The 26,986-nt window shown below is 39.2% G+C and overlaps 1 protein-coding gene across 4 annotated transcripts in view; it reads left to right on the top strand.

Moving 5' to 3' along the window:
• LOC108501550 (collagen alpha-1(XV) chain-like) overlaps nucleotides 1-26,733 on the top strand; it is a 126,214-nt gene extending 99,481 nt beyond the window's left edge. For all 4 annotated transcript variants that reach the window (XM_017823569.1, XM_017823558.1, XM_017823587.1 and 1 more), the window contains 16 exons: nucleotides 5,761-5,814; nucleotides 5,895-5,954; nucleotides 7,720-7,788; nucleotides 8,156-8,197; nucleotides 10,520-10,565; nucleotides 11,281-11,370; nucleotides 13,812-13,861; nucleotides 15,605-15,715; nucleotides 16,451-16,595; nucleotides 20,083-20,147; nucleotides 21,370-21,498; nucleotides 21,673-21,732; nucleotides 23,052-23,111; nucleotides 24,021-24,206; nucleotides 25,211-25,326; nucleotides 25,661-26,733. In XM_017823569.1, the coding sequence (XP_017679058.1) occupies nucleotides 5,761-5,814; nucleotides 5,895-5,954; nucleotides 7,720-7,788; nucleotides 8,156-8,197; nucleotides 10,520-10,565; nucleotides 11,281-11,370; nucleotides 13,812-13,861; nucleotides 15,605-15,715; nucleotides 16,451-16,595; nucleotides 20,083-20,147; nucleotides 21,370-21,498; nucleotides 21,673-21,732; nucleotides 23,052-23,111; nucleotides 24,021-24,206; nucleotides 25,211-25,326; nucleotides 25,661-25,877 (1,500 nt within the window). In that variant the 3' untranslated portion in view covers nucleotides 25,878-26,733. The remainder of the gene's footprint in view (nucleotides 1-5,760; nucleotides 5,815-5,894; nucleotides 5,955-7,719; nucleotides 7,789-8,155; nucleotides 8,198-10,519; nucleotides 10,566-11,280; nucleotides 11,371-13,811; nucleotides 13,862-15,604; nucleotides 15,716-16,450; nucleotides 16,596-20,082; nucleotides 20,148-21,369; nucleotides 21,499-21,672; nucleotides 21,733-23,051; nucleotides 23,112-24,020; nucleotides 24,207-25,210; nucleotides 25,327-25,660) is intronic.
• The last annotated feature ends 253 nt before the right edge of the window (nucleotides 26,734-26,986 follow it).

Raw genomic sequence — 26,986 nt, 5'->3', positions numbered from 1 at the left:
TCAGGGTGATCAGTGTTGTGATAAACAAAGTCTTGTTTCTATAAGTTTTTGAATAGGAGTTTATTATGTGGTAAAAGCAAGCAGCCGGCTGGGTGACAGAAATAGGGACAAATTTCCCAAATCTGCACACCTACTACAGTGTACATTTGGCATTTATCTTAGCTACCTCATGCATATTAATTATATCATATACATATACATTTTACAGGTTTTTTGCTAAGCATTTAATATATGGGTTTTCTTACAGCTAAAGCTAAATGGTTATCTCTACAACCGGTCATAATTCATGCGTTCTTGGACCAACAGGCGCCTAAAAGATTTAAATTTCTACCATATTTTATTCTTAGGATAGTGGGGAGGTTTTAGGGTCCTTTGACCCTATAAGGGTCTGTTTTATTTCTTTATGGGGGTGTAATTAAGTTTTACAATCCGTTTGTTTTATTTTGATGTAATCACCCATTTGTTTCACGAATCACAATTATTTATTTATCACAAATGTCCTTCAGAAAAGAATGTGGTCATTACATATGTGGTGCTGCAAACTACTGACAGAGTTTAAATTCTGGTAGCACGAATGTATCTGTTACTATCTAAACAGATAGTGAAATATCATCAGAGCTAGAACCTTACAGAACTTGTGACTGAGTGAACTGGGTTTGTTTAGCCCTGAAATAACCAAGCTTACTCGGCCCCGGCAGATGAACCTCAGGATTAAAGGGTGGGCTCAGTTCAGCGCACACTGGGTCTCACCTAAAAAATCCACTGCGCAGGCTCGAAGGGTAAAGACCTTTCCCAAATCTTCGCTCGGGAAGACTGGCCCATTAAAAGACTGAGAGGAGCTCTAATTGCTCCCTGCTGCAGCATGAAAGGAAATTATAGAACAAAGTCAGGTCCTTCTCAGAGGTGGACAGGAAAAAGACAAGTAACAAAAATCACAAGTTCCAGCAAAGAAAATTTCAATTAAAGAAAAAAATGAACAGTAGAAGTGGTTAAACACAGAAATAGGTGCCCAGAGAGAAAGTGGATTGTGTAACAAGGTGCTGAGCGGCACGACTTAAAAGTTTGTCTTACTTTGAGCAAAAGGTTGTGCTAGAGGATCTCTAAAGGTCCTTTTCTATCTAAATTATTCTGTTTCTATGATTTACATTAAAATAATTCACTGTGTCAGCTCAATTTCTATTGGTGTCAATAATTTACAAGTGCCTTGGATTCTGAGAAAGCTGCATTTCAGGCAGTAGAGTCAGACCATATACCAAAATCAGGATTTAGAGGCCTTCTTTCACGTATTTGGTCTGATACTTTTTGACTGGATGCAGAATGTTGTTTGAAAGCACAAGAAATTAGTTATAAAATAAGAACAATTGCCAAGACTCAGGGCACCAATTTCTTTTAGTCTAGTATTCCAAAGATCAAGGATATCCAGTGTTTCTTTCCTTCTGCTTTTGATGTAGCCTGGTTGCTGTTGTGCCTAAGTAAATGTTAGTAGGTGTTGACACTTCTGCACACCATGGTGTGTAGATTTTGACATCAGTTTCTGTAGTCTTTAGAAGAGGCTAACTAGATGTGCTAAGTAACAGCTTTCTTAATTACTGCGTATCAGAATACCTAAGGGGGTGTCGTGGTTTGAGAGCCCCAAAGTCCAATTCTCAAGTCCAAGCCCCCCTCCCATAACTCAGAGCAGTGTGAGATGGGTTTTCCAGACACAAACACGAGACTCAATATGGGGGGAAAGGGAATTATATTACAAACACTGTACAAATAAATATTGTAATACATCATATACAATCTTAACTATCTCTCCTATAATAAATCAGTATTTACAATGGATCAATCTCTTCCCCCTTCAGTAAAAGTCCAGAAGGGAAAAGGAAAGATCCTTTCCACTTTCAGAGCAGCAGTCTCTCTAGGGCAGCAGTCTCTCTTCCTCCATGCAGCAGCTGTAGCTGGATCTGTTTTCATTACACACGAGGGGGGTCTTCAAGCCCCCCTCAGCCCTTGGACTCCAAGCAAGGGTCTTTCTCTTCCATGGGCTGTGTTCACTGGGACAAAGGTCACTTCACCACATCATATCACGAAGTGCAGAAGTCTTCATGACAGTCCCTATCCTCAGGGGATTCAAACTCCCTTGCAGAGCTCCCGTGCTCTGATCTCAGGCTGCTAGCTTAGCAGCAACAGTGGGAAGGCGAGGCCCTCCTCTGCATTCCATTCTGGCCATCTCGGTCCAGCTTTCCAGGACACCTGAGCTTCTTAGCTCTTCTCTGTCTCTCTGGTGCATGTTGCACTTCGAGACTTCTCTCAAGTGGGAGTCCACCACCCCTCCTCTCTAGGAGGGGTCTCCAAGGAGTTTTGGGGGGTTGGTTTCAGTTCTTACCTAAACTCTCTCTCTCTGTAGAGCTTAGTCCTGCTCTGTCTCCATCAGACATTTCTCTGTGTCTCTCTTCCTTGGCTGCAATGCCGGCTTTGCTGCTTCTTCAGTTCTTATCTCTTCTGGCTCTCTACCACAGCTCTCCAGTCAGTGCTGTTTCTGCCGCTGCTCTGTCTGCCCACTCACGGTGGAGAAAACTCCTTCAGCTTTCTAGCTACAGATACTTAGCCCAGTTTAACACTGTTCCAAGTCCCTGTAGCCCCCCAGCCGGGGGCTGGGGGGGCCATAGCCCCCAACGGGGCTCCTGCCCCTTCTCCTCGTGGCTTTAGAACATGACCATCTCTCCAACTACAACTACAACATCACCTTCTTTTCCAGTCTTCTTGTTGATATGTTTATATTTTGCAGGAACGCTCATTGGCTCAACCCCAAGGGTCACCACCCCCTGGGACCCCATTTTTTTAACTTCAGGGGGTTATCCTGATTTACAAGAAAGGGAGTTGCTTTTCTCCTCCTTGTATGACTGCAAAATGAGTCGATCCTTTCACCTTGACACAGAATAATTTTCAGTGGAACTGAACTTCAGAGATGATCTAGTCCACATCACTGCCTAAAGGAGTCTGTTTAACTCTGGAACTGGCCAAGTGGAGTTTTCAACAATTCTTAGGATAGAAATCTCACAATCTCTCTGGGCAGCACATTCCAGTATTTGACAACCTTCAGGGTAAAAGAGGTTTTTCCTTAGATTTATTTGGAATTTCTCATGTTCTGGCTGGTGTTCATTGCCTCTCGTTCTATTGCTGTGCATCCTATAGACATGTCCTTTTCCTGTGAGCCCCAAACTCTGTGTTTGCATCTCCTTTTGTACTGCCACGAGATGTTTCATACAGTTCAGCAAGCAGACAAGGCCGTTCAGAGGAAGTTCTTGCCAGCACTGATACAAATGATTACACTGCAGGAAAATTTTGCACACAGCACCTGTCTCAAGGCTTTGCTTAGCCAATTACTCTTCTTAGTGCAGAACTCCAGCTTGATTATCACTGCTAACAGGGCGATAAATTTTGGTGTTGGCCCATAGAAAAAAATCCCTTTGTTCTTCATGTGAGTCCTCTGCAGAAAAAATATACAGACTTCAGAGTGCTGGGCCAGAGACTCCAAGGCATAACTTATCAAAGGTTTTAGTACAATGGTTCTGTTCCACTTTGCACAACACAAGACTCTTTTTAAGGCCCAAGAACAGCTTTGAGGTATCTGTGGACTCTTGCTTGTTCCTCTCTGCTGTTAGACCAAAATGAACTCATAGACAAGTTTCCAGAATTTAAAAACAAATCCCCACTCATTGCTCCCCTCCTTTTCGAGACTTCAGCTGGACAGAAGAGAGGATGACAGAAGCTGGAAGCACAGAATGCTATGGAGAAGTAGTAGTTTGGTAGATGAGAACGAGGGATAGTCAGGAGGTCAGTACCATCATTAACAAAAGCGGAAGAGACAGACTGAATCCAACCTCCTGCAACAGGAGAAATTAAAATCTTTTACCTGCTGGATTATGCTGTTCCCTGTCAGTGAAGCAGATGATTGCACATTATTGAAGAAGAACCCTTAGTAAGAACCTCAGTCTGCCCAAATCGACTCTCTGTTGGAAATGAAATTTCCTTTTCTGGTAAGCATTCTCCTGTGACTTCCTCACTTCCTTCTTTCACTTCTAGCTGTGACAGCTGGCCACTGTCTCAGGGAGTCACTAACATCTGCCAGGACTGGGCTGGCACTTTGACAGAGAAAATAGTAAAAGTGGCCTCAACATAGCCAACTTTCACATTGTTAGTGTTTATTTGTGTCGGTTAAAGCACGAGATCAGACACTTCTCTTTATTTGAACTGAAAAAGAAGTCTGTTTCTAATCTTCACTGCTGACTGAAGTTCAGATTTGCATATTCTTTAAGGGTTCAAGTACCAGAGAGTTAAATAGAAAAATGCCTTATAACATTTTGGATTTTTTTTTTCCAAACCTTATTATTGGATGTGGTAGCATGGAAAGGTGAGTTGAATCATTTCAAAAGCTTGGAGGCACAATATTGAAGTTCACATCTGCCAGAGTCCACCAGCAATCTCTTGCCTGATTTAGACAGAGGCATTAGCCCTGATCATATGGACAGAAATTACCTTCAAACAGGAAATAAAATAGAAGATTAAAAAAGGTTGTACCATCTTCAAACAATTTCAGCTGACATTAGTGAGCTTTAAATTCTGATTACAATGGGGATGTTATGAATCAATGTGTTCATATGTTAACCATTTATGAATTTCAAGTCTAATCCAGTACTCAGTTTTGGCAGAATAAAAATTGCAACAATTAATCCATGAATTTCAGTTTTATGCTAAGACAAATTGTCTCATCATAATCAGATAAATTTTTCTGAATGTATAGATTACTTTTCAATGAAATGATATTACATGAAGGATTAAACACATCAGTTGTCACCTATAAGGAGTATCTGTGTGAGATCTATAAATAGATTATTTAAAAAATAATGCAAGAAGGAGTATCTCTTAGCATTTCACCAGACCAAAAAAAGGAAATGAAACCATAAATGCTGAAACATATATAAAGAGATTGTCTAGACCCTTGTGGTTTTGTTGAGTTTCAGGAAGCTGACAGCAGTTGAAAGTTTGTAAACCCTCAGATTTACTGCTTCTAGTTGATCACTTGCTGGCTGCCTAGAAGCTGCATGCTTGCAAATATTCAGTCATAGACCATCCACAGTCCTGGACTACTTTTCCCAGGAACCCTGCTTGTTCTCACTTTTTGCAGTCACTTGCATTACTTCGTGAGGCCTGACGAGTCAGTCACTCCTGTCTAAAGAAGGAGCTGTTCTGTTTCAGCTGTCAGCCCCATGAATCCATGTACCCAGGCTGGCAAGAGGCATGTAGAAGCCTGGCACTTCTACATGCCTGGCCTGTATGAATTTGGAGGCTGATCTGCAGACATTTTCTCACAGGGCCTAATTAAAAAATAATTAGAAAAAAAAAAAAAGGAAAAAGAAAAAAGAAAAAAGGAGATGCACAAAGCGTACATCTCTAGCTTCCTTTTTTCTACTGACTGATGCATTTAATTTTTCTTTGATACATGGTGACTCAGTTTGGAATTGCATACCCTACAAGGGGGCTGAGAGCCCCAAAAGATAGGCAATCTTTTCCAAACCAGAGCTGACTGTTATATGCAGTCCTCAACTTCTGGGATCATTCAGCAGAGCAAGCAGAGGGGACATTCTGTGTGTTCTCTGCAGGCAGTCACTGATTTATTTTTAACACAGATGTAAAACTATGCCTCTTATTTGAAATAATCAAATATATGTCAACAGTATGATCTGTAATCACCTTTTCTTTTTTTTTGTCCAGGGACCAATAGGACCTACTGGACCCAAAGGAGAACTTGGTTTCCCGGGTCGTCCAGTATGTATTATGCTCACAAGTGGAATAAAGATAGATGAGTTTGCTTCTGACACATACTGAACTACTTCTACTTATTTCAGGGCCGTCCAGGACTGAATGGACTGAGAGGTGTGAAAGGTGATCGAGGTGAAGCATTTAATGTAAGTTCTTATATGTTGCAATTAGTTGGAAAAAAGACCTGTTAAAATCTGAAGTCTGATTTATATTAATTCCTTTCAATTGATGATGGGACTAAAAACCTGAAATTATCTAGGAATAATTATATGTTTCTGTTACTTTTCCTATCTAACAGCAATCATTGAAAAGTCAACTTCTGGGTCCATCTGGACAGTTCTTGCAGATATACATAGTTGTATCAGCTCCCAGGCATAGCAGTTGTGTGTGTGATTCACTGCTTGCATAACTGGTTCAAATAGCAAATGATCTGGGATTTCAATTCTTTTATATATATCAAGGACTTCGTGATCCAGGCCACCAGTATGACCACTGACAGTGTGAAGATACTGCCATAGGCTCTTAGCTATCCAGCACGGGTACAAACAGTACTTGAGCATATCATAGTGAAGTGGTATTTACTTTACTAACAAGGAGATACTCGCTAATACCTACTACCTGCTTTAGTTGCCATATACATGTATCCAAAATAATGACCTCTGCATAGAGGATAGTATATCCATGCTCACCTACAACCTGTAATTATGGAATGACAGGTGGTGAACCAAGATCCTGGTGCTGCAAGTCTGGAGACTGGACCACACAACAACTAACACTGCTGAGTATAAGCAATAAGTTTCACAACAGCAGAGTAATTTGTGTGGTTGTTCTGATGTTATGGGGCAATCTGAGCTAGAAAAATACTACAGCAGCTGCTAATGATACTTCATCTGCATCAGAAATAATGCTGAAAGAAAAGTCAAAGGTATTTTACTGTGTTAGCATAGAATCAGTGTAGCTGTATTTCAGTAGAACACTTTTTTTAAATGAATTCTGTTGTATGAAGCCTCTAGTTCTACTTTGTTCAAAAGAAAAAAATATATGGCCCACAAAGTGCAAAGCACAAGCATCTTGTCTATCTGGACAATAAATAGAAGTGAGATTATATTGCTTTGTTTGAGTAACAGGGAGACTGAGAATTCGTGAGCATCTAAGTATCTTCACAGGAAAAAAAAGACCAGGCACTGAAGGTTGCTTATACCTCTAGAAAAAGTTATAAATAGAAATTTAGTTGCTGGAAGGTGAAAACAGACAAATTAGACAAATGCTAATAGGAAGAAAATGACGGAAAAGGTGACTACCCATCAGCAGAAAATATTAAAGTAGATTTTACATTCCTTCACATCTTCAAACAATAATAAAGTTCATTTTCTGGATTGTCTGCTTTAACCAAACAAAAACTCTTATAGCAAGTACAACTAGGTGAAGTACATCAGGCTGACAAGTTAAAGCAAATAAGCAAACAAAACAGGCTACATGTTCTATTAGTCCTTCCTGGAGTGCTCAGGGAAGATAAAATCTGATGGATCTCTAATTATTGATGAGATGACACATGTCACCTCACAGAAAGTTCCATTGATGTGGACTGAAAGATGAACATGGTATTGTGCCAGGTTTTCAAATGACACAGTAAAGAGTTGACATACATTTTTTTTTAAAGAGCAGTCATGCCTCCAGTCTAGCAGGGTTCCTTGGAGGTGCTAATTATCAACATACTTATCTGACTAGCTCCTGAAAATATATGAATCTTAGCAGTCTTGAGAATCCTAGATCACTGTAGAATACCTGATTTTCCTTGGATGAGAGATCCACTGTCTTTAATTGAGTTTCAATTTTATAGTGCTTTGGGGTTTCCAGTTTGGGGTTGGATTTGATTTTTTTTGTCTTACTTCTTTCACTTTCTCTTACCAGGGCCCTCCTGGCTTGCCTGGACCCCCAGGGCCCCCTGGACCTCCAGGACGTATACTTTATATCAAAGGAGTAAGTACAACTGGAGAGCAGTGACTGGTCTATCTCTGTCGCAGAAATGTGCTGCCCTAGTAGCAGTTTGCAAAGGGAAATATCAAAACTTGTTTCAGGCAACACAGTTTACAGTGGGTGACCTTGCTTGTGTGCAGAGAAAAAAGTTTAATAATCTAAGCCACTGTCATGAAAAGGTTTTGCCCTCCCCCACCCTCCCCCAAAGAGAGATCTGATGACAGACCTGGCAGCAAGCTGGGCTCTCTGCTAGGGAGGTGCTGATTTTGTTTCCAGGTTTTGTCCATCATCTCTATTAGATCTATATAGTGTGTTACCTGCTGTATTATACCTGTGCTCATGAAAATAATTTTCCTCCTGTTTTCAATAGACAGTTTTCCCAGTCCCTCCCAGACCTCATTGCAAAATGCCAGTAAGTCACACACAGAATCTGCTCTTAGCAGAATGCATGGCCATGACAGAATGTAACCAAAGCAACTATACACCTAAACATGGCAGCTTTGCAGCTTTTCTCCCCCTGCCTTCTGCTTTGCACCAGGGATGTGTTTTACCTGTTCCTCAAGATAATGGATTTTCAAGTGTTTAGATAGCCAAACTTATCCATATATAAAATATATAACAGAACTACAAACACTGTACTCTTTTGCTTAAAGCACTTTGATTACTTCGTTGTTCTAACACTTTTAATGCCTTTCAAAGCTTGTGTTTCCATGGTTTAAGAGCTGCTTTGTGGAGCTGAATGTGTATGCATACAGGTACACATATTTTTTGGTTGTATATATAAATACTGTCCCCATAACAACAAATGTTGTTACGTCTTTAGCCATTTTCATTTCCCTGTCCAAAATAAGATTTATTACGTATTTCATTGTGGCCTGAAAGATGCATCAGAAAAGAAAGGTCATGTTCTTTATTTGATCCTCAAATGTAGTCTATTCACATATAAACATTTATTATCTCGAGAATGGCAGCAGGTGAAGCATTGCCCCTGCTTTCCAAAGGGAATGACAAAGCCTTCATTACCTTCAAAGGACCTGCAGTTTCACACATAGTGTGAAAATAAAGGGGAAATGTTTCATATTTTCAGAACACCCTGGTGCAATTTTTGTTTAATAAATCATGGAAATTGTACCCTACAATGAATGGTGAACAGAGTTCAGTCCTGAAACTACTTTCCCTAGGGTAAGATCATACTGTTAAGCTATGGGTTAGGTGCTTGGAAAAGATTCTGTCTTTGAGAGCCTGTACAGTGTAATATGCAGGATGGCTATTCTACTTTTCTGTTAAACAGTATATCTCAAAATAATACTGTACCCCCTCCTCCAATTTCCATTCCAGTTCCTTTTCACTTATTTTAGAGAAACAGCCCTTGACTTACACTATACTAGATGCATTGATATTCATCATCACCCTAACCTTATTACTGAAGAAAGATGTATCTCAACTTATGAACTTTCTCTTAATTAATGATAAATAGTCATTACTCTATGCTAATTTGCTATTTCTGCCATTTTGGCCTACCACCTCCAAGCACAATTTTTTTACCTCTTTGAATTCCTCCCTTAAATCTTCTCATTCCCACTGAATGACATTCAGTTAATCACATGTCCATCATCACATATGTATCTGTAAGCCTCACCTCTGAAACCTGACTGGATGAGACCTTGAACAACCTGATGTACATGATCTTCTTTTGGGCTAGACAATCTCCAGAGATGCCTTTCAACTTCAACTCTCCTATGATTCTCTGTGGAATGATTCAAAGGAAACAAGCCTGTTTTATCTGAATTACAGATAATAATAAAAAGCCACCTTTCAGGAAGGTTACAATTGGTGAATAATAGCAGTAACTTTTATGTGCACAAGTAATAGAAATGTGTACTTATAAACATCTCTTCGTGCACTTGAGTATGCTAGATAGATTTATCCTACATTTGTGAATAATCTCCTAAACCTATCCAAGTTTATAGATAAGAAGTCTGCTGTTCATGCCTACATAAATGAATGTCGATACAGAACTACAGATTGAGCCCCACCAGTTTTCCTCATGGGAACTGAACTTCTGAAGTTAATGGAGCTATCCATGTGAGTAAGACTTCTACGAGCTAATACAGCAGGATTTGCGAGATGCAGCAACTTCATTTTTTTCATACACTTGCTTAGAATAATGTAAATAGTACTACCTAGTACTAAGATTTCCAAGTACTCTGCCACATTTTAATTCTTGCACTGTCCCTATTTTGAAGACAGGCAGCAGAGGTAAGTAGCATGCCCACTGTTACAGGTAGCTGGTGTCAGAAGAGGATAGACTAGAATAGCTTCTGCCTCCCAGTTGTGGTCTCAATGCATCTGGAACATAGGTTAACATCAGACATAACATAGCCCTGATCTGATGAAAAAATTACAAACACAATCTGTTATCCTAAAGTCAAAAATCAAATCTTGCTTTCAAATACAGTGGTGTAAATTCAGAATTGTTCTTGGAGACTGAGTTTTCTGATGCTTCACTGGCACAACTGAGAGTAGGATTTGCTGATGCCTCCAAAATGCATGTTTTGCTGAAAGCATGTTGCATGTTAAAGAGCACACCATCCTCATAAAAACTTGATCAGCTAGTGCTCAGACCTTGTCAAACTGGAGATAATCCCAGAGTGTTGTTATAATATTTACTATCATGAAAATGTACTTCCATTGCTTAATGTGTGTGGATATTAATAGATTTATTTTTCTGCAGGTGAGCACTCCCTACCCTGGAAATCAAGAACCTCTTAATGAACATGGTGAGTAATTCTTGTACCTTGGCTTAAATAAGCTCTTTTTGTTTGGTTCTGTTTTTCATGGTTAAGTGCTTTTTGCTTTTTCTGGGCTATTGCATAACTGGATTTCTGGGAGGGGAGGGGAAGGAGGGGAGGGGAGGGGTTTTTTTCTTTTTCTGGTGAAACTGTAAGATCGTATCTTGGTCCGGTCTCAACATGAGCATAGGACTGCGTCTGTGAGAAAGATTTATAAATCTTGAGGAGTGCAGCACAGTTCCTGCAAGATCTAATTTTAGAGGTTCTCTGTCAGAGGACTATGATTCTGTGCAGCTATATTATCATTTATTGGTTTGGTTTGTAGTCTGGACATAGTAGAAGATGTGGGATGCAACGTGCAGTCATAACTGAAGAACTTTCTGCACTTGCTGCAGTGAAATTCACAAATGCAATAAGAACAGGTTTGTTCAGAGGGTCTTAGGCTAGGTGGTTGGGGAAAGGAGAGTAACAGATTTACTTGTAAGAGAGAAGCTGTCTTGCACATGTTGGGGTTGATAAGAGAAGAAAATTGGACAGCAATTCAATGATCATGAGAAGAGTGAGACAAGCCAATCATATGGGGCAGGAGCCATGTGCCCCACATGTATGGAAAAGTCTGCTGTCACTTTCAGTGGTTTGGTTGTCACTGCTATAGTCTCTGCTGTTTGTAAGTTCTCATGAATTTGTGATGCTTTTATGGCAGGTGCTAAAGCAAACAGAGATTCCTGGGGACTGCACAGTTCAGCACCCTTGAAAGGAGAAAAGGGAGACAGAGGTGCTCCAGGACCACCAGGTATCCAAAATTCTAAACAGAAGTTAAGAAAATTTTCTCTTCTGTGCTGGCTTATCCACCATGAACATCTATTCCTTTCCAGGTTCTGTATTGAATGTAAATTAATGTATCACAAGTATTTTTGCCTATACCTGATGATTTCAGGTGCTTCATAGGGAGAGGATTATGAGATGGTTATTCTTATAATCTTACTGTAAAACTGCAGCTAGTGAAGGTTGGCAAAAATAACACAAGAATTCTGGTTAGACTGAAGACTAATTCACCTTTCAGCTAAAATAACAGAGGTTTATTCATTTGTTTGCTGACTAAATCCAATAGATTAGCTAGCTTCTATGTTTTTCAAGTTCAAGCATGTTAACTAAGACCAATACTGTTGCTGCTCTAAAAATATTCCTGTTTGGTTCTTGCTTATTGATGTAGTTGCTAAAATATCTTTCATACAAACCAGTTGTCTAGGTCTCACAGATGTCCACATAATCATTGACAGGGAAAATTCACAAGCCAGAAGTTGCGTTATAGAAGTACAAGAATCTTTTTAAAAACCTTTTTTGAGATGCAGGTGGCAGAAACTCTTTCCACTACAATATCTGTTGAGTTTCAGCAACCAGAAATCTTTCTGATCTGTCATATTTGTCCATGCAGTGGATTTATTTTTAATTCTTACAAAATGTCTCCTCTCAAACCTTACAAACAGGGTCTATTAGTTGAGACCATGCAAACATATGAGGCCAGCACAAAAAGTCGGTAAATGGCTGGCTGTGCTTTATTTAGCTACTTCATATAGAGGCAGGTGTAGTAACTATCCGGAGCACAGGTGCTGTGCTCCAACCTCATGTACAGTGCTCAAGCACAACCCCAATTTTTCTGGCTGGAGGAACACAGTCTGGAGCCTTCAAAGAAAACACATTTAGAAATATACAAGGAGAGCTTCTTTTCTGTATGGAGGAGATTCTTTGTGAATCCTGGAAACAATGGAGCTAAAGGAAAATCAGTGAGGTGAAGCAAGATGGCTTCTTGCTGGGCAAGCATTGGGTCTGGTAATAAGTGAGCTCTCTTGCTCCAGGGACTAAGTCAATTTCTAGGGCAGACTCCAGGTGTGAAAGCAGTGTAGCTTCACATTTTCTAAAAGAAAGTTCACCAAAGATCTATGACTTTATGATTGTTGGGAGGGCATGATTTTGCCATTGATTATGCACATGCAAAGTGCTGTTAGCACTTAGTCCATGCAGCAACATCTGAAAACAAAGAGAAATGAAAATGTCTGGTCTACTACAGAAGCCACTCAACAAAGTATGTTTCCCTCTGGCTAGTGCTAATATCCCTAAAGGTCCTGCCAAAAATTGCCTACCAGGCCTCTACTGAATGTCTACAGAAGAGAGCTGCACTAGGTTTGCTCTTTGAGAACCTATATCAGTCAAACTTCTCTGGCTGTCTGTTCTAACAAACTAAACTCACATGGGCTTCATGTAACTTGTTCAGGCCTAATCTGCGTGCTGGTCATTCTATGAAGACCACCTACCATTCCATTCCACCTCTCCATCCCCTTCCCCTCACATGGATCACTGCAGAAAGCTGTAACTGGTGGGGTTAGAATAAAATCTAAATAGCTGCCATACTGGGAATACATTTCTGTTCCACAGTGCAGATGTACAAAATGTCTGCTTGACTTAATTTTATCTGAGGTGACATACTGAGATATGAGCCCTATGGCTGGACCCAAAGATCTCAGAAATTAATCAGAACACATTTGAGGAAAATGCATTGAACTGTTTTGGACAGCTGTAAAATAGTTTGAGAGTTTTTTTCCAAGTCTATGCCAAACAGATAATATTTGAAGGCTTTTTAGACTTTTTGTGCTGGCTTGACAGCTTTGGCTGACCACCACTGGCAGACAACACAACACAGGTGGTATAACCATTGAATCCGATATTGGTTTTCATTGCAGACAAATGTCAAGGAACAGTTATTATACAATCAGCAGCACGGCAGCAACACCATGGCTTTCTCTTGTCAGCTATGGTACTGTCTTGGCATGAAAGACCACACAAGTACTGATGGATCACCACACTACCAGCAAAACATATGAAAAACTTCTCTTTTACCTTGGTTTCCATCAAAGGGGTTAACTTGAATGCTTTTCTTTCACCCCTCTTCCGAGCTGCTATGTTGTCAGAAAACAGAATTTTTCATATTTGAGCCTTCTTTTTTGCTAATTTATCTGAAATTCACAGTCAGATTCAGAAGTTATTAAGGTAGAGGAGTGACATAGGGTATGTAAGTCTTGCTCTGTTAGGAAACCAAACTAAAAATATCTGTTTGATTTAAAGGTTAATGCTATTAGTGTAAATAGTTTTCCTTTAAACTCCTAAACCAATAATACCCTAAGCAATGCTTTTAAAAAGAAAATTACAGTTAATTATCGTATTTTCTTCATTTTTCAGGTCCACCTCTGCCTCCATCATATTTCAGCCACTTTATTAATAGCATAAAGGTAATTATATCCCATTTGTGTTTGAGGTCTGTTAAGTTTTTTTTAAAAGTGTACTTTACTATAAATTAAGCATAAAACAGTGTAACATAGTGAAATACAAAAAACAGATAAGAACAGCAGCAGTTACAAATTATATTAATTTCTTAAACTCCAGATGCATAGGCAGGTTTAATTCAAGCATAGAGATGTCCATTGTCAGTAGTATATAAAGATTACTTTTGAAAAAAACTTTATTACCGAAATAAACTTTTTTACTGAGGCTTTTTACCTTCCCAGTGGTATTAAAGTGAGTCATAATTCACTGTTACCTAACATATCTGCCTTAAATGAATGCTTTTGTTTCCATGCCAGCTCAGGTAAGAGACATCCATTACCTAATGGGCTCCTAGAACATTGGGCAGGGGGGCTGGGGAGCGTGGAAATCACTTCCATGCCATGCTATTTATCTTTAAAGCACACTGAATAAAATCAAATTATGGAAACTACTTTTCCTGGAAGCTTTTACAGCAAAGATGTATCTGGTCTCTCTATGTTCTATTATTCTCCTGATTTCTTCAAGTGGCTTAAAAAATGAATAACAATATGATACTATTTTAAATGTTTTTAAGTGAACAAGGCTCTTTATCAGTAGAAGATTTGAAAAAAATTGAATCAAGTTATCACTTAAATGATGCCTCCAAAAGTGGTGTGCTGACAGTCTCCTTGAAGGACTCTTAAGTGCTGTCTGATTTCTGGATTTTATTTCTGCTTGGTGGAGTGCACCTAAGATTCCTGTGATATAAAGTTCCCCATGTATGCATGGCAAAGCGGGTATGGCTTCTTTGACCTTATAGTGTAATGTCTGTAGCTTTACAGCATTAGTTGCAAAGAACTCATTTTTCATTTTCCAAAATGGCCTGCCGTACAGAAAGCTTTAGTCCTGTTTACTGGGATACTAAAAAGACTAAAAGTTGGAGGAGGAGCTGCACACATCCATCTCCTCTGGCTGTCTACAGATACCTGCCATTCTTGCTTTGTCGTTTGCCTCTTCTATTCAAAGGTTTATATCTCAGAGACCTGAAACAAAGTAGGCAAAAAAAAAAAAAGAAGGAAATAAACCATGAGATAAACAAAGGGGAGGAAGGAATGTAGGACTGCTGTGGTTAATTTTGCACAAAGAGATAATGGTTTAGTACTTAAATGCTTCTTCTCACCTATTGTTTCCCAAACTAACTGATAATCAGCGATGAAGGACAGAAGACGTACAGTTCAATATGTCTGCAATTTTATGTGGTGTCTGTTTTGTTTTCCTGGTACACATCTCCACCCACCTCTCTCATCATATGCACTGTAATCTTCACTTTGCCACATACATTCAAATACCTCTCTTTTCCATGTCAATCTTGCTTTGCTTTTTCCTTCATGATGGAGAAAAGCAGAAAACCAGGCTTTTATGCTTCCTTTGACTTCCTCTTTGCCTTCAGCTACAGCACAGAACAAGGTTTTGCTGGGAAAAATAGCAGGAAACAGCAACAGAGGCATTTTCTCTGCCTCCACCTAACCCCACCTCTCCTAGCCCTGAGAGCCTTTCAGCCTTGATAGAGAAAGCATTCCTTTTCATCCCATATCACAGAAGAAAGATGTTAAAAGGATTTCATGCAGATGCTTTTCTTTATTAAGCTCGGAGATTTCATGTAACTTTAAAAGATCAGTGCATTGTGTTCTGATCTCAGCTCAATGTTTTAAAATATTTTATCTTTAAAGGGTGAAAAAGGAGACAACGGAGTCACTGGTGTAAAAGGAGAAAAAGGAGAACCAAATGGAGGGGGTTTTTTGACAGGACCTCCTGGACCACCTGGAAGACCAGGATTAGTTGTAAGTCACACGAATTGTAGAATAGGAATATTTGTGAGTACCCATTGTTTTAATTTAGAAAGCACTAAAAAGAGACAAACATCAAGATGATACTAAGAACTATAGAAAAACTCATATGCTAAGCATTTGGAGAATGTTGCATTAAGTGTAAGCACACACACTTCGCTGTTGTGCACAGAATTAATTTGCTATGAAATATTGATGTAACGCTGTGCTCGTCTGTCTAATATAACTACCTCAGTATGTAGATCATGCTATAACAGCATTACAAATCAAAGCAGCATATATAATTTTTGATGCTACTAGTTATATTCCCATAAATGCCAAAATAGGCCATATAAAATTAGTCAGAGGCTGACTTGAAAATTATTGGCCACCTAAATAATTAATCTTATTTTCCTATTAATCCAAAAATATGAATGAAAAGTCCAGTGTGTACTAATCTGGATCATTCCTGTGAAATTCAGCCACTTTTTGAAGGTGGTCTTGTTGTGTTAAATTAGCAAGACCACCTTCAAAAACCCCGTTGGAGTTAGTCCACATTGCTGAGAACCATCTCCCTGGTTAAAATTTTCTTTTTCCATTATATCCATGCCTCCTTGAAGAAAATTACACACAAACTCGTGTCTAAATGGCAGTGTGCTGGCAGGCATTCAGAAAATGTTGCCACCAGAGATCATGGCCCTGCAGTAGTGAAACCAATACATTCAAGGAAATACTTTTCATCACCTACAGGGACCAAAAGGAGACTCAGTTGTTGGACCCAGAGGACCTCCAGGGTTACCTGGCTTACCTGGCTTACCAGGTTATGGAAAAATTGGACCTCCTGGCCCACCAGGCCCACCTGGCCCACCAGGACCCCCTGCAATATATGGTTCAGGTGAGCTTTTCACTGTATAAGCAAGTGTATAGCCATGTGCCCACACCCCCCTGTGACCAATTCCTTCCCACCTGGCAGGATATCCCACCTGCCCACTCTCTCTGCATACCTGAATCAGGTTGTTTCCCACTCTCCTCCCACCCTACACTGATTTCTCCTGAGGGGTGAGCTGGAACTGAGACAACGAAAGGGACAATTTCTCTGCAAACAGTTTTCACTAACTAGTGCCATGGGGAGTGCTGTTGCTTGAAAGATTTTACTGAGGCTGTGCTTGTCGCTGGGAGGAAATCTGCATAATAGAGACAGGCTGCCTTGAGAGCTTTGCAAAATCCATCAAATTGAGCAGTTGCCTAAATTTGGGCCAAACCACTCTTCTTGTGCTGAATGGACTTGAATGAAGCTGGTGGCTGTCACAAGTGGTTTTCCCCGGGGCTCAGTATTGGGTCCAGATCTGTCTAATATCTTTATCAATGATCTGGGCAAGGGGATCAAGTGCACCGTCAGTCTGCTTGCTTCCAAGTTGGGCAGGAAAGTTGATCTGCTGAAAGGCTCTACAGAGGGACAGACTGGATCAATGGGTTAAGGCTAGTGGTATGAGGTTCAACAGGGCCAAGTGCCAGATCCTGCATTTGGATCACAACAGTCCCATGCAGCCCTGCAGGCTTGGTACAGAGTGGCTGGAAAGCTGAACAGTGGAAAAGAACTTGGGGGTGCTGGTTGACAATTGCTGAACGTGAGCCAGCAGTGTACCCAGGTTGCCATTGGCCTGTATCAGAAATAGTGTGGCCAGCAGGACCAGGGTAGTGATTGTCACCCTGTATTTGGCACTGGTGAGGCCACACCTCAAATACTGTGTACAGCTTTGAGCCCCGCAATTCCAGAAGGACACTGAGGTGCTGGAGCAAGTCCAGAGAAGGACAGTGAGCTGGTGAAGGTCTGGAGCACGAGTCTGATGAGGAGCAGCTAAGCGAGCTGGGGGTGTTTAACCTAGAGAAGAAGAGACTCAGGGGAGACCTTTTCCCTCTCTACAACTACCTCAAAGAAGGTTGTAGCCAGGTGGGAGTTGGTCGCATATTCCAAGTAACAAATAACAGGCCAAGTGGAAATGGCCTCAAGTTGCAGGAGGGTAGGTTTAGATTTGATATTATGAAAAATTTTTTCATCTAAAGGATTGCCAAGCACTGGAACATGCTTCCCTGGAGTGTAACCATGGTACCTGGGGACGTGATTTAGTGGTGAACTTGGCAATGCTGGATTAACGATTGGAACTGATGATCTTAAGGGTCTCTTCCAACCCAAATAATTCTCTAATTATCTGTTAAAAACAGTACCCACAGTAGTCTAGAATGAGGCTGCTGGGGAACTGCTTCTAAAAAGTAGTTCCTACACAAATGCTGAATAGAAACGAAACTTTGGGAAGGTTGGTTGCTCTACCTTTAATGATTGTCAACTTAATGGATTAGAAAAGGAGCAAAATGTGCCGTAAATAGTCATATCAAGAGAAGAACTTTGCAAACAAGGTGGTATTAAAGGGAATATGTGGCTATAAACCAAGTGTTACAGTTCAAGACATTTGTGCTTTTGACTCCTTTTGGGTCACAAGTTTGCTAGTGACAAGCCTCCTAATGTTAATGTCCCTTAGATTAGGTTCTGGTGGATGGGGTCCTGGACTCCTCTGACATTATTTGATAGGTCTGCCTGAGTGAATGACTGATTCCTCCCTCTAGGAACTGTGCCCAGCATGGGAATCCAGCCAGGTAAAACCAGAGCAGAGCATTCCTTAATCTCAGCTGAAAATGTTATACTAATAGAAAGGGAATTTTTGACTAAATTGAGAGGCTGTAACACAGATCTGTTCTTCCTAAAGTTTGGTAAGGTCCTGTGAATACTTCTCTGCATTCCTGAGAACTCATGATCAGCTTATTTTCCCACAAGACCTATGCCTCCAGTAAGCTAGTTTGGGGAGGAGATATCTCTGTCTCCAGTTTGTTCTCTCCAAGTATTTTGTGAACCTGGTCAGCCTGGTTTATGCAGCAGGTATACTGGAGACTTCCAACCTGTCATCCAGTAAATATTAGTAATTTAGTGTCTGTCAGAATTATTCATCCTCAGAATAATATTTGAGAAAGAAAAAAATCCTTAATATGTTCAACCTTGGAACATAGGCTTTATCTGAATCATGATCATCATGATACGGACAGGTCCACAGAATCCATGAAGTCAATAAAGGCCTTCAGGCCTTCTGCTGTGTAATTTATATTAAGCACTTCTGAATATTTGCTATGAGACCCAGTCAGACAAAACAAATTATTATTAGTATCCCATCCCTATACTTTCACTTATCCTCTCTCCCATTAGTCTTCATCATCTTCCTACACATTTTCCTCTTTGCTTTGTAAAAAGCTTCTTTAGGTAGCACACTGATGAATATTCGTTTTACTAAACGTTAACACAAATGTTTATTTATTTCCTGTCTTCAAGGTTCAGTTATCTCTGTTAAAGCTCTTACTATCTGTAATAGGGGGTTCACATACTGTAGTATGGGGTTCCCGTATTTTAATATGGGGAAAGAGGAGTAGCTTATCTGCAGGTGAATAGCTCTGAACACTAAGAACTGAACCCCTTTCCCCTGCCTTTGGCTTGAAGGACCTGCTCTGGAGTATCTTGGTAAATGCCTCAGAGCATAGGTTCTTTAGTTTGTAAAAGGTGATTTCAAGTCTCCTCTGGGATTCACAAAAACAAACAAGCAAGGTCAGTGTGTAGAAGCTCTTTCTTCCAAACAGCTTCAAAGTTCTGATATCATGCCATGCATTTGCACAAGATGCTTGCTTTCACTCTTGCATATCTTTCAGTCTTTCCTGCCTTAAAAGAAAGAAGTTTTTACTCCAAAAAAACAGGGACTTCTCAGCACAAGGTGAAGAAATTCAGTTTTGGAGTAAAGACAGGTACTAGTTATTAGATGGTGTGGATGGCAGTCTTAGAAATTCAAGTTCATACCCCTGAATAATTCTTTATTGCTTTGAAACATAAGCTGAGCTCACAAGGGAATTTTTTATCTAAGGAGAAGTATTTTTTTATTTACTTTTATAGCAAAAGATATAACGAAGCCCTCCAAGTTTATATGGGCAGGAACTAAAAGTTCTTCCTCTTCCATATGCACATCAGCAGCAGCTTGCAGAACAGCATTCTGGTCAATTTAACTGGGTCTGGCTCTTCATTTGCAGAGTTTCTACAACAAATTACAATCAAAAATTTGTCCTTAACCTCCCAAATAACAGAGAAAAGATTGTTTTATCCTTGCTTTTAAAAAAATCCTTAGAAGGCATTTTCTGTAGTTACTTGAACACAGCTATTCAGGACTTGACTATGGCTATTTAAAACTTCCACTGCTCCTAGACGTCACCACTAAGTCCTTTCTTTATGTCACTCACATTCTCTCTCACAAAACATGTCCTTCAACATGTATTCTGTGCTTGTTTTATTTTAGCAGCTGCAATGCCTGGGCCACCAGGTCCTCCTGGAGAGCCAGGGTCACCTGCCACCAGGAATCTGGTAAGAGACAAAATAAAGAAGTTGCTATATTGAAAGCTTTCATCAAATCTTTCGGTGATCACCAGTAGCACTGAAAGAAGAGTGAAAGTTCCATCCTGTGTTTTTGTTTACTAGATTGTTTTATGAACCACGTAATTTTTAGCAGGGAATCCATATAGCTGAGAAAAGGGATGAGAGGAGAAATCTGTCCCTTGCCTTGTTATAACAGCCTATTCAAATAAATGCAAAGATTGGTGGCATGCTAAAGTAGTGGAATGTTATATATTCCATGTTCAAAACAATGTGGCAACTGAGATACTACGTGAGATGACACAATGTTGAGATACTAGAATAACTACTGAATGCCCAGTTTCTATGAAAAAAACACTTTACATTACTAGATTGAAACCCAGTAATATAGGTCATTTGATTCTAAGATGAAAACTGCAGATTTCCCTAGCAAATCTAAAAATCATTGTGCCAGAATATACATATAAATTTGTTTTCTTTTCTTACATCATTAATCAAATCAGAATTGGATCCCAGGTATCCATGAAGTAGAAAAACCATCTAAGACAGAAGTCTTGGTAATTTCTAAATTAAGATTTCATAGTTCCTGGAAAAAAAAAAAAGAAAAAAAAAAGCCAAAAATCTCTTCAAGCTAGCAGAGGGCATTCATTGCAATTGTCGGGGGAGAAATAGATATTCCAAGACTGGTGCCCCAAGACTGTAGTTACAGGCTACTGTCTCAGATAGGAAGTCCAAGCCCACTTAGGTCAAAATTATGATTAAAAACCAATATGCAAACCTATAGTAGGGCCTGCATTATTCATAAAGCATTAATATGCATTCTGACACTGAAGAAATGAGAAAGAAATGATACTCAAGTATCAAGAAATTACACTCTCCAGAAACTCAATAAACTACCTGGAATTCTCTTCTGAACTCTGCATTTTGATCTAGGATGCTAAACTACAGCAGTGCAATGACCTTCACTCTGTACAAAACTAACTTCTGCTGTAGTTCTAGTACAGTCCACAGAATGATGATGCTGGTATGCCAAAGTAACAAGATATTTATGTTACCGAAGCTTTATGGATTAAATTATGTAAAACTGACTTTATGAGCATTTCCTTCAGAAGCCTTGATATTTATGTGTTCAAATGAGACTTCAGTTTAACAATTTAACTTGCCAAATGTTCTCTGTGTCTGATGAAGTATGTTTTCTTTTCCTATTTGACAGGTTACAACATTCCAAAACATTGAGGGTATGTTGGAAAAAGTCCATTTTGTAGCAGAAGGTACACTAATCTATCTGAGGGAAACCAGTGAGGTTTTCATCCGTGTTCGAAATGGATGGAGAAAATTGCAGGTACTGTTGTACTGCGTCTTAATCTTTTCCAATTCCCTTACTCACAATGGAGTTGTGGGAGATATTTTTACACAGGTGGAGTAGTATGGGTACAAAGATTCCTTTTTTTTTTTTTTAATGTAGAAGCTCCTGGTGACATGCTTTTATTTTACTCTTCTTTTTTGGTTCTTTCAGCTTGGTGAGCTAATTCCTATCCCTGCTGACAGCCTTCCTCCTCCAGCCATATCAAGCCATGTAAGTACAAAATATTGAACCATGAAAAACTGAATCTAGATGTGTGATACACTTGGCAGTAGTTGCATGCAGATCACTATACAACATGATTTTCCACTGAGATTTTTTAGTTCAAAATAAACATCCTACTTCTACATAAGCTTGCAAGTTGGTTTGCATTGGACAGTCATCTCTTTCCAGTATCTTCTGAGATTCCAAGACTACAGAGACAAAGCAGAATAAAGTAGGCTGACAAAAAAAAACCCAAAACAAAACAACCAAAACCAAAACAAAAACAATCAAACAAACAAAAACAAAACAAAAAACAACAAACCCACAGATTTTGGTTTCATAACACTGAAGTCAGTCATATGAAGCCCTGATCCCCTTCAAGGAAACTCAAACAAGTGTTTCTGAAAGCAGATTTTCTTTAAAAGATTATAGTCCTGTATTCAGTGCACCATAATCAACACCTTCATGTAGCTTATCCCACAGTGTTCAGAGGGTCTATTCTAATGCCTCAATTGTTAGTTAGAACTTGACCCCATTCTGCAAGTTATTGTACCAACCTGCATGTGAACATGCTGTCTGTCCCAAAAAATTACAGGAGGATGAAAACCAAGAAGTGGCAAATTGGATAGAGAACAGTATTGTTGGTGACAGGTTAATTGGTCTGCTGAGATAATGAAAGGGCAAAAGAGTGCTAGGAAGGAGCAGTGAGAAGGAAGATGGCCAGAAGGAAATAAAAAAGGTTAGAATAGGTCAGGGAGAAATTCATTTAGTATACTGGGAAAATGTCTAGATCTGAAGTTGTAATAAATTGTCTGCAGCCTCCAGTTGACACCACACGAGTTTCTCATGTGGTACAGCTGGTGACTGGTTACTCATACATACTGTAACTGGAGAAGAAAACTTTGCTGTTCCTGAAACAACTAATATTCCCGCCCACTGCATTTCACATCCTCCATACCCTTTCAGTTTTGATTTTACTGAACTGCTCTTCTACTCCTGCCAAGAGCAGGCTTCTTCCGTGCAGGATTCCAGGTGTGATCCAGCACTAATACCAGCTCTGGCAGAGCACCGTGGAATGGGTACATTCGGGTCTAGCAAAGCTACACTGGCCAGGCCAGCTTTTAAACACATGTTTATGTGACACACCAAGCTGATGATATGCAGATAAAGTATTCTGGCTACGTTGTTTGGGGCTATTTTTCAAAGGCAGGACAGTTTTAGGTTCTCCAGTGTTCAATGTTTGCTTTATTTTAAAAGTTATTGAGTGTCTAAAATTCTGATCTCAGTAGCATATTTAACATATCTGTTTGCTTGTGTTCAAATATCAGGGATTTCAATCCATTCCAGCACTGAGACCAGTATCAAATATGAACAATGGAAAACCAGCAGTAAGTATGAAATCTGTATTGCAACTGCATAGTTGTGGTTTGAAACGTGATAGATTGGATCTTGAGGGAGAGTTGTGATATTTACTCTTCAAATTCAGAGCTTTTACTTTAGAAATTTACAAATACGCTTCTTTATTTTGTTTAGACATCTCAGACACAATTTTAAATTGTTTCCTCTGGATCTATTTTCATCATCCCAGCCCCTTTCTCATCTCAAAGAAAAAAGAATCCTGACTCTGAGTTAGGAATACCTCTTCACTTAGTGATTGTACCCACAACACAGAGTAACTTTTAAGTTAACAGTAATGTAACAATTAAATAAGAAAAATATTCATTAGAATATTTTCTATCTATGTGGCACTGCTTGTTTTAGACAGGCATTTTAGAACCTAAGCCTTCATTTAAAAGACTTTAAAATATTTAGACAAAGAAAGCAAAGTAACTGAGTTATATTTAAAAAGACTGAAAAAAAAGAAAAAAAAACAAGAATGTGGATTAGTTCTTGCATCTGTGCTGTTATACTTAAGCATGTTACTTCTTGTATTTTTTAATGGTATATGGTCACTACTTACAACCTTTTTCCATCCTTGTAGGATTTGGGATTTTGTTTGTGTGAAAACTCCAAGACTTCTACTTGAAAATACTAGCTACTTTAAAAAGAATTTTAATTTTTAGGAGTATATAACCTTCATGGTTTCCTTAATATTGAAAGATAAATTGGTATTTCTGCTAAGAGCCTGACAGCTCTGAGAAATGTAATGTTATGGCACCAAATAACTTTCATACCTGTTATGGAAGTTACACATTCTATGCTGGCAGGAAGAGGGGGCACTATTTTGTTTACAAAATGTCTTCGTAGTGTTATGAACTTTTTTTTACAATGGTGCCTTTTCCTTTTTTTTCCTCTAGTTGCATCTGGTGGCTTTGAACTTCCCATTTTCTGGTGACATGCGAGCAGATTTTCAGTGTTTTCAACAGGCCCAACTAGCAGGTTTGACATCTACATATAGAGCCTTCCTCTCGTCACATTTGCAAGATCTGGCCACAGTTGTCAGAAAAACAGACCGATACCATTTGCCAATAGTCAATCTTAAGGTAAAAATGAGTACTTAGTATTTGTTATATTAGAATAGGCTGTAGGTGCCCCAAAAATCTTGGAAAGTGACAAAAGCACAAAGTTTCAGCCCAAAAATTTTATAAAGAAGCAGCTTTGCTTCATATTTCACAGTCAGGTTCAAGAAACAAAAAAGCAGTGATGAAATGGAAAACTACTGAGCTATTATGTTTTACCTTCTGGTATGATCATGGAGTATAGTAGGATAAAATGCCTATTTTTCTCATTTCTAACTAAAATGCAAATTCTGTGCTTAGGAATGATGTTGGATTTACCCCAATGAAACAGAGAGGAGAGTCTAGAGCATGAGTCATTTTGTGGTCTCACATAAACAGACACACACTAAAACTGAGGAAAACAAACCATGTCTCCGTAGCATTGGCTGGCTCCCAGAACAAGTGGCCAAAGAAACCTACAGGAATAACACATGATGCTTGGAACATGTTGAGTGGATGCTACTCTGAAGTGCATGCAAATACAGAGCCTTGAGAGAAATTTGTGAAGACAATATTGTTTCAACTTTGACTGGAAAAACTCAAAAGGATTTTGAGAAGTAGCCCAGTGCAAAGCTTTTGCGTTGAGCATTTGCAACACTTTTCACAAAATTGTGACCTTAATAGAAATTCCAGTCCAAGTTATCTCTATATTTTCTCCATATAGCTATATAGTACTTATAAGCAATTTTTCAAGCAATGCCTTAAGAACAAAAGGACAGTGGGTGATCAAGCTGAATTTTTGGAGTGACAATAGAACAGACACAACTGTGAGGCAAAGGCATGGATTGGAGAGCATCTGTTTGCACAGAGATGACAGATGAGACAAGTTTGTTCAGGAACATCAAGCAGAAACTGATGAGAAGGCTGGAATCATAAGTGTCCTTAAATGCAGATAATATTTTTGATTTGTAGATAAGTCTATAAAGGTCAGGTATGATGCAGATTTGGGATTTGTTTTGTTTGTAAAAGTTGCTTTGACATTTTAACAGGGAGAAACCCTTTTCAGTAACTGGGAATCTATATTTGATGGAAATGGTGGACAATTCAACATTCATGTTCCAATATACTCCTTTGACGGGAGGAACATCATGACTGATCCATCTTGGTAAGTTTACGTTACCCTTTATCTTTTATATTTTACATATAAGGGTTTTTTCTATTTTTACCAGATAGAAATAATGGCGATATCTTGGACTATTAGAAATGTGATAAAAATTTCTTGTTTTCCTTATGCCATTTTTCTTTTCCATTTCTGATAGTCTAGGAATGGGATATTAAGTTGTGTTGTCCTTTCTTTCTCTCCTTTCTGTCTTTACCTAGCCACTGTTTGCTTCAAGGAGAAGGAATGCAGAAATACAGGTCACCACATATATAGGTGTGCAGTTGAATAAAGCAAAAGAGTCTCTTCCAGGAAATAACCTCTTAATGTTACCTTTCAGGCCTCAAAAAGTAATATGGCATGGGTCAACTGCAAATGGGATTCGACTGGTTAGCAACTACTGTGAAGCCTGGCACACAGCTGATATGGGAGCTATGGGACAAGCATCACCACTGAAGACAGGGAAACTTCTTGATCAGAAAGTGTATAGCTGTAACAATCAGTTTATTGTTCTCTGTATTGAAAACAGTTTTGTGTCTGATCCCCAAGGAAAATAATTCACCTGTTGCACATAGGAATATTCCATTCAATGACAGAAAAAGATAACACTGAAATTTCATTTGTAGCGATGTAAATATTTTAATTTTTGTAATTGCACATTTCAGGAAAAAAATAGCCAAAGAAAACATACCTCAACACAAACCACATTCCAGTTACGTGAAACATCCAGTGCACATATGGCTGGCTTAAAGCCCTTCCTTCCACTTGAACCCCATGTGATTCAAGGTTTGCCAGCAGCTAACTCACAGCCCCAAGTCTTTCTGGCTGAGCTGGAGGTCTCTTCAGGGCATGAGTCAAGTGTGGTCTATGAGGAAGATCCAGTAGCTGTCTTATAAACAGTATGGCTCAGCAAGGCTGCTGCTGCTTCAGAGCTGAGAAGCTGCATGCTCCATGCTCTCCTTCTCACTTGCATAGATTTTGAATACCTAAGGCACTGTTCATATATATGCATATACACATACTGTCCCCCTGAGCAAATACTGGAAGGCTGTTACACTTTACAGGGCTCGCATTTTCCAAAAAAAGCTTTGAGAACGAAGGTGCTCGCCTCCTCTTAGTTCTAGTGGAAGTTGAGTACCTGACTCCTATAAGCTTGTACAAATTGCAGCTAGGTGCTTACACAGAAATTTAGCAGCTTCCACATCTTATTTCAGCTTTTTTCTGTGCAGATTTTAGGCATAGGGCTTTATGCAGGAGGAGTGAATTTCACCTAGACAAAATCTGGTCTTTACTTTGGTGCTACTGTTACCAGGAAACCTGAAAGCAATGTTAATAATAATAATAATAATCCTGTTTTACTGGTAGAACTGTGCAAAGTAAATGCAGACAAATGAACCATCTGACCTTTATTTATTTCATTGTGTATTAGAGGAGTCATTTCCTTTTGTGTCAGACTTCCAAATGAAATATGTCTGTCATGGTTTCTTTAAAGTGGGTTCTACACATTGTTATCCCACTAAATTGTATGTAAAATGATTTTCCTTTTTGTGAATTTTACCCTTCTGGCATTCACATAATTAAAGAATTGTTAATATAAAATAACCGCAACAATGATAGGAATGATCAAGTAATGGTAATATTCTTCACAAACAGTTTCACCATTAGG

Source organism: Lepidothrix coronata, unplaced genomic scaffold (genome assembly GCF_001604755.1).
Source record: "Lepidothrix coronata isolate B3197 unplaced genomic scaffold, Lepidothrix_coronata-1.0 Scaffold3, whole genome shotgun sequence".
NCBI classification, from domain to species: Eukaryota; Metazoa; Chordata; class Aves; order Passeriformes; family Pipridae; genus Lepidothrix; species Lepidothrix coronata.
This window is presented reverse-complemented; position numbering and strand designations above follow the sequence as displayed.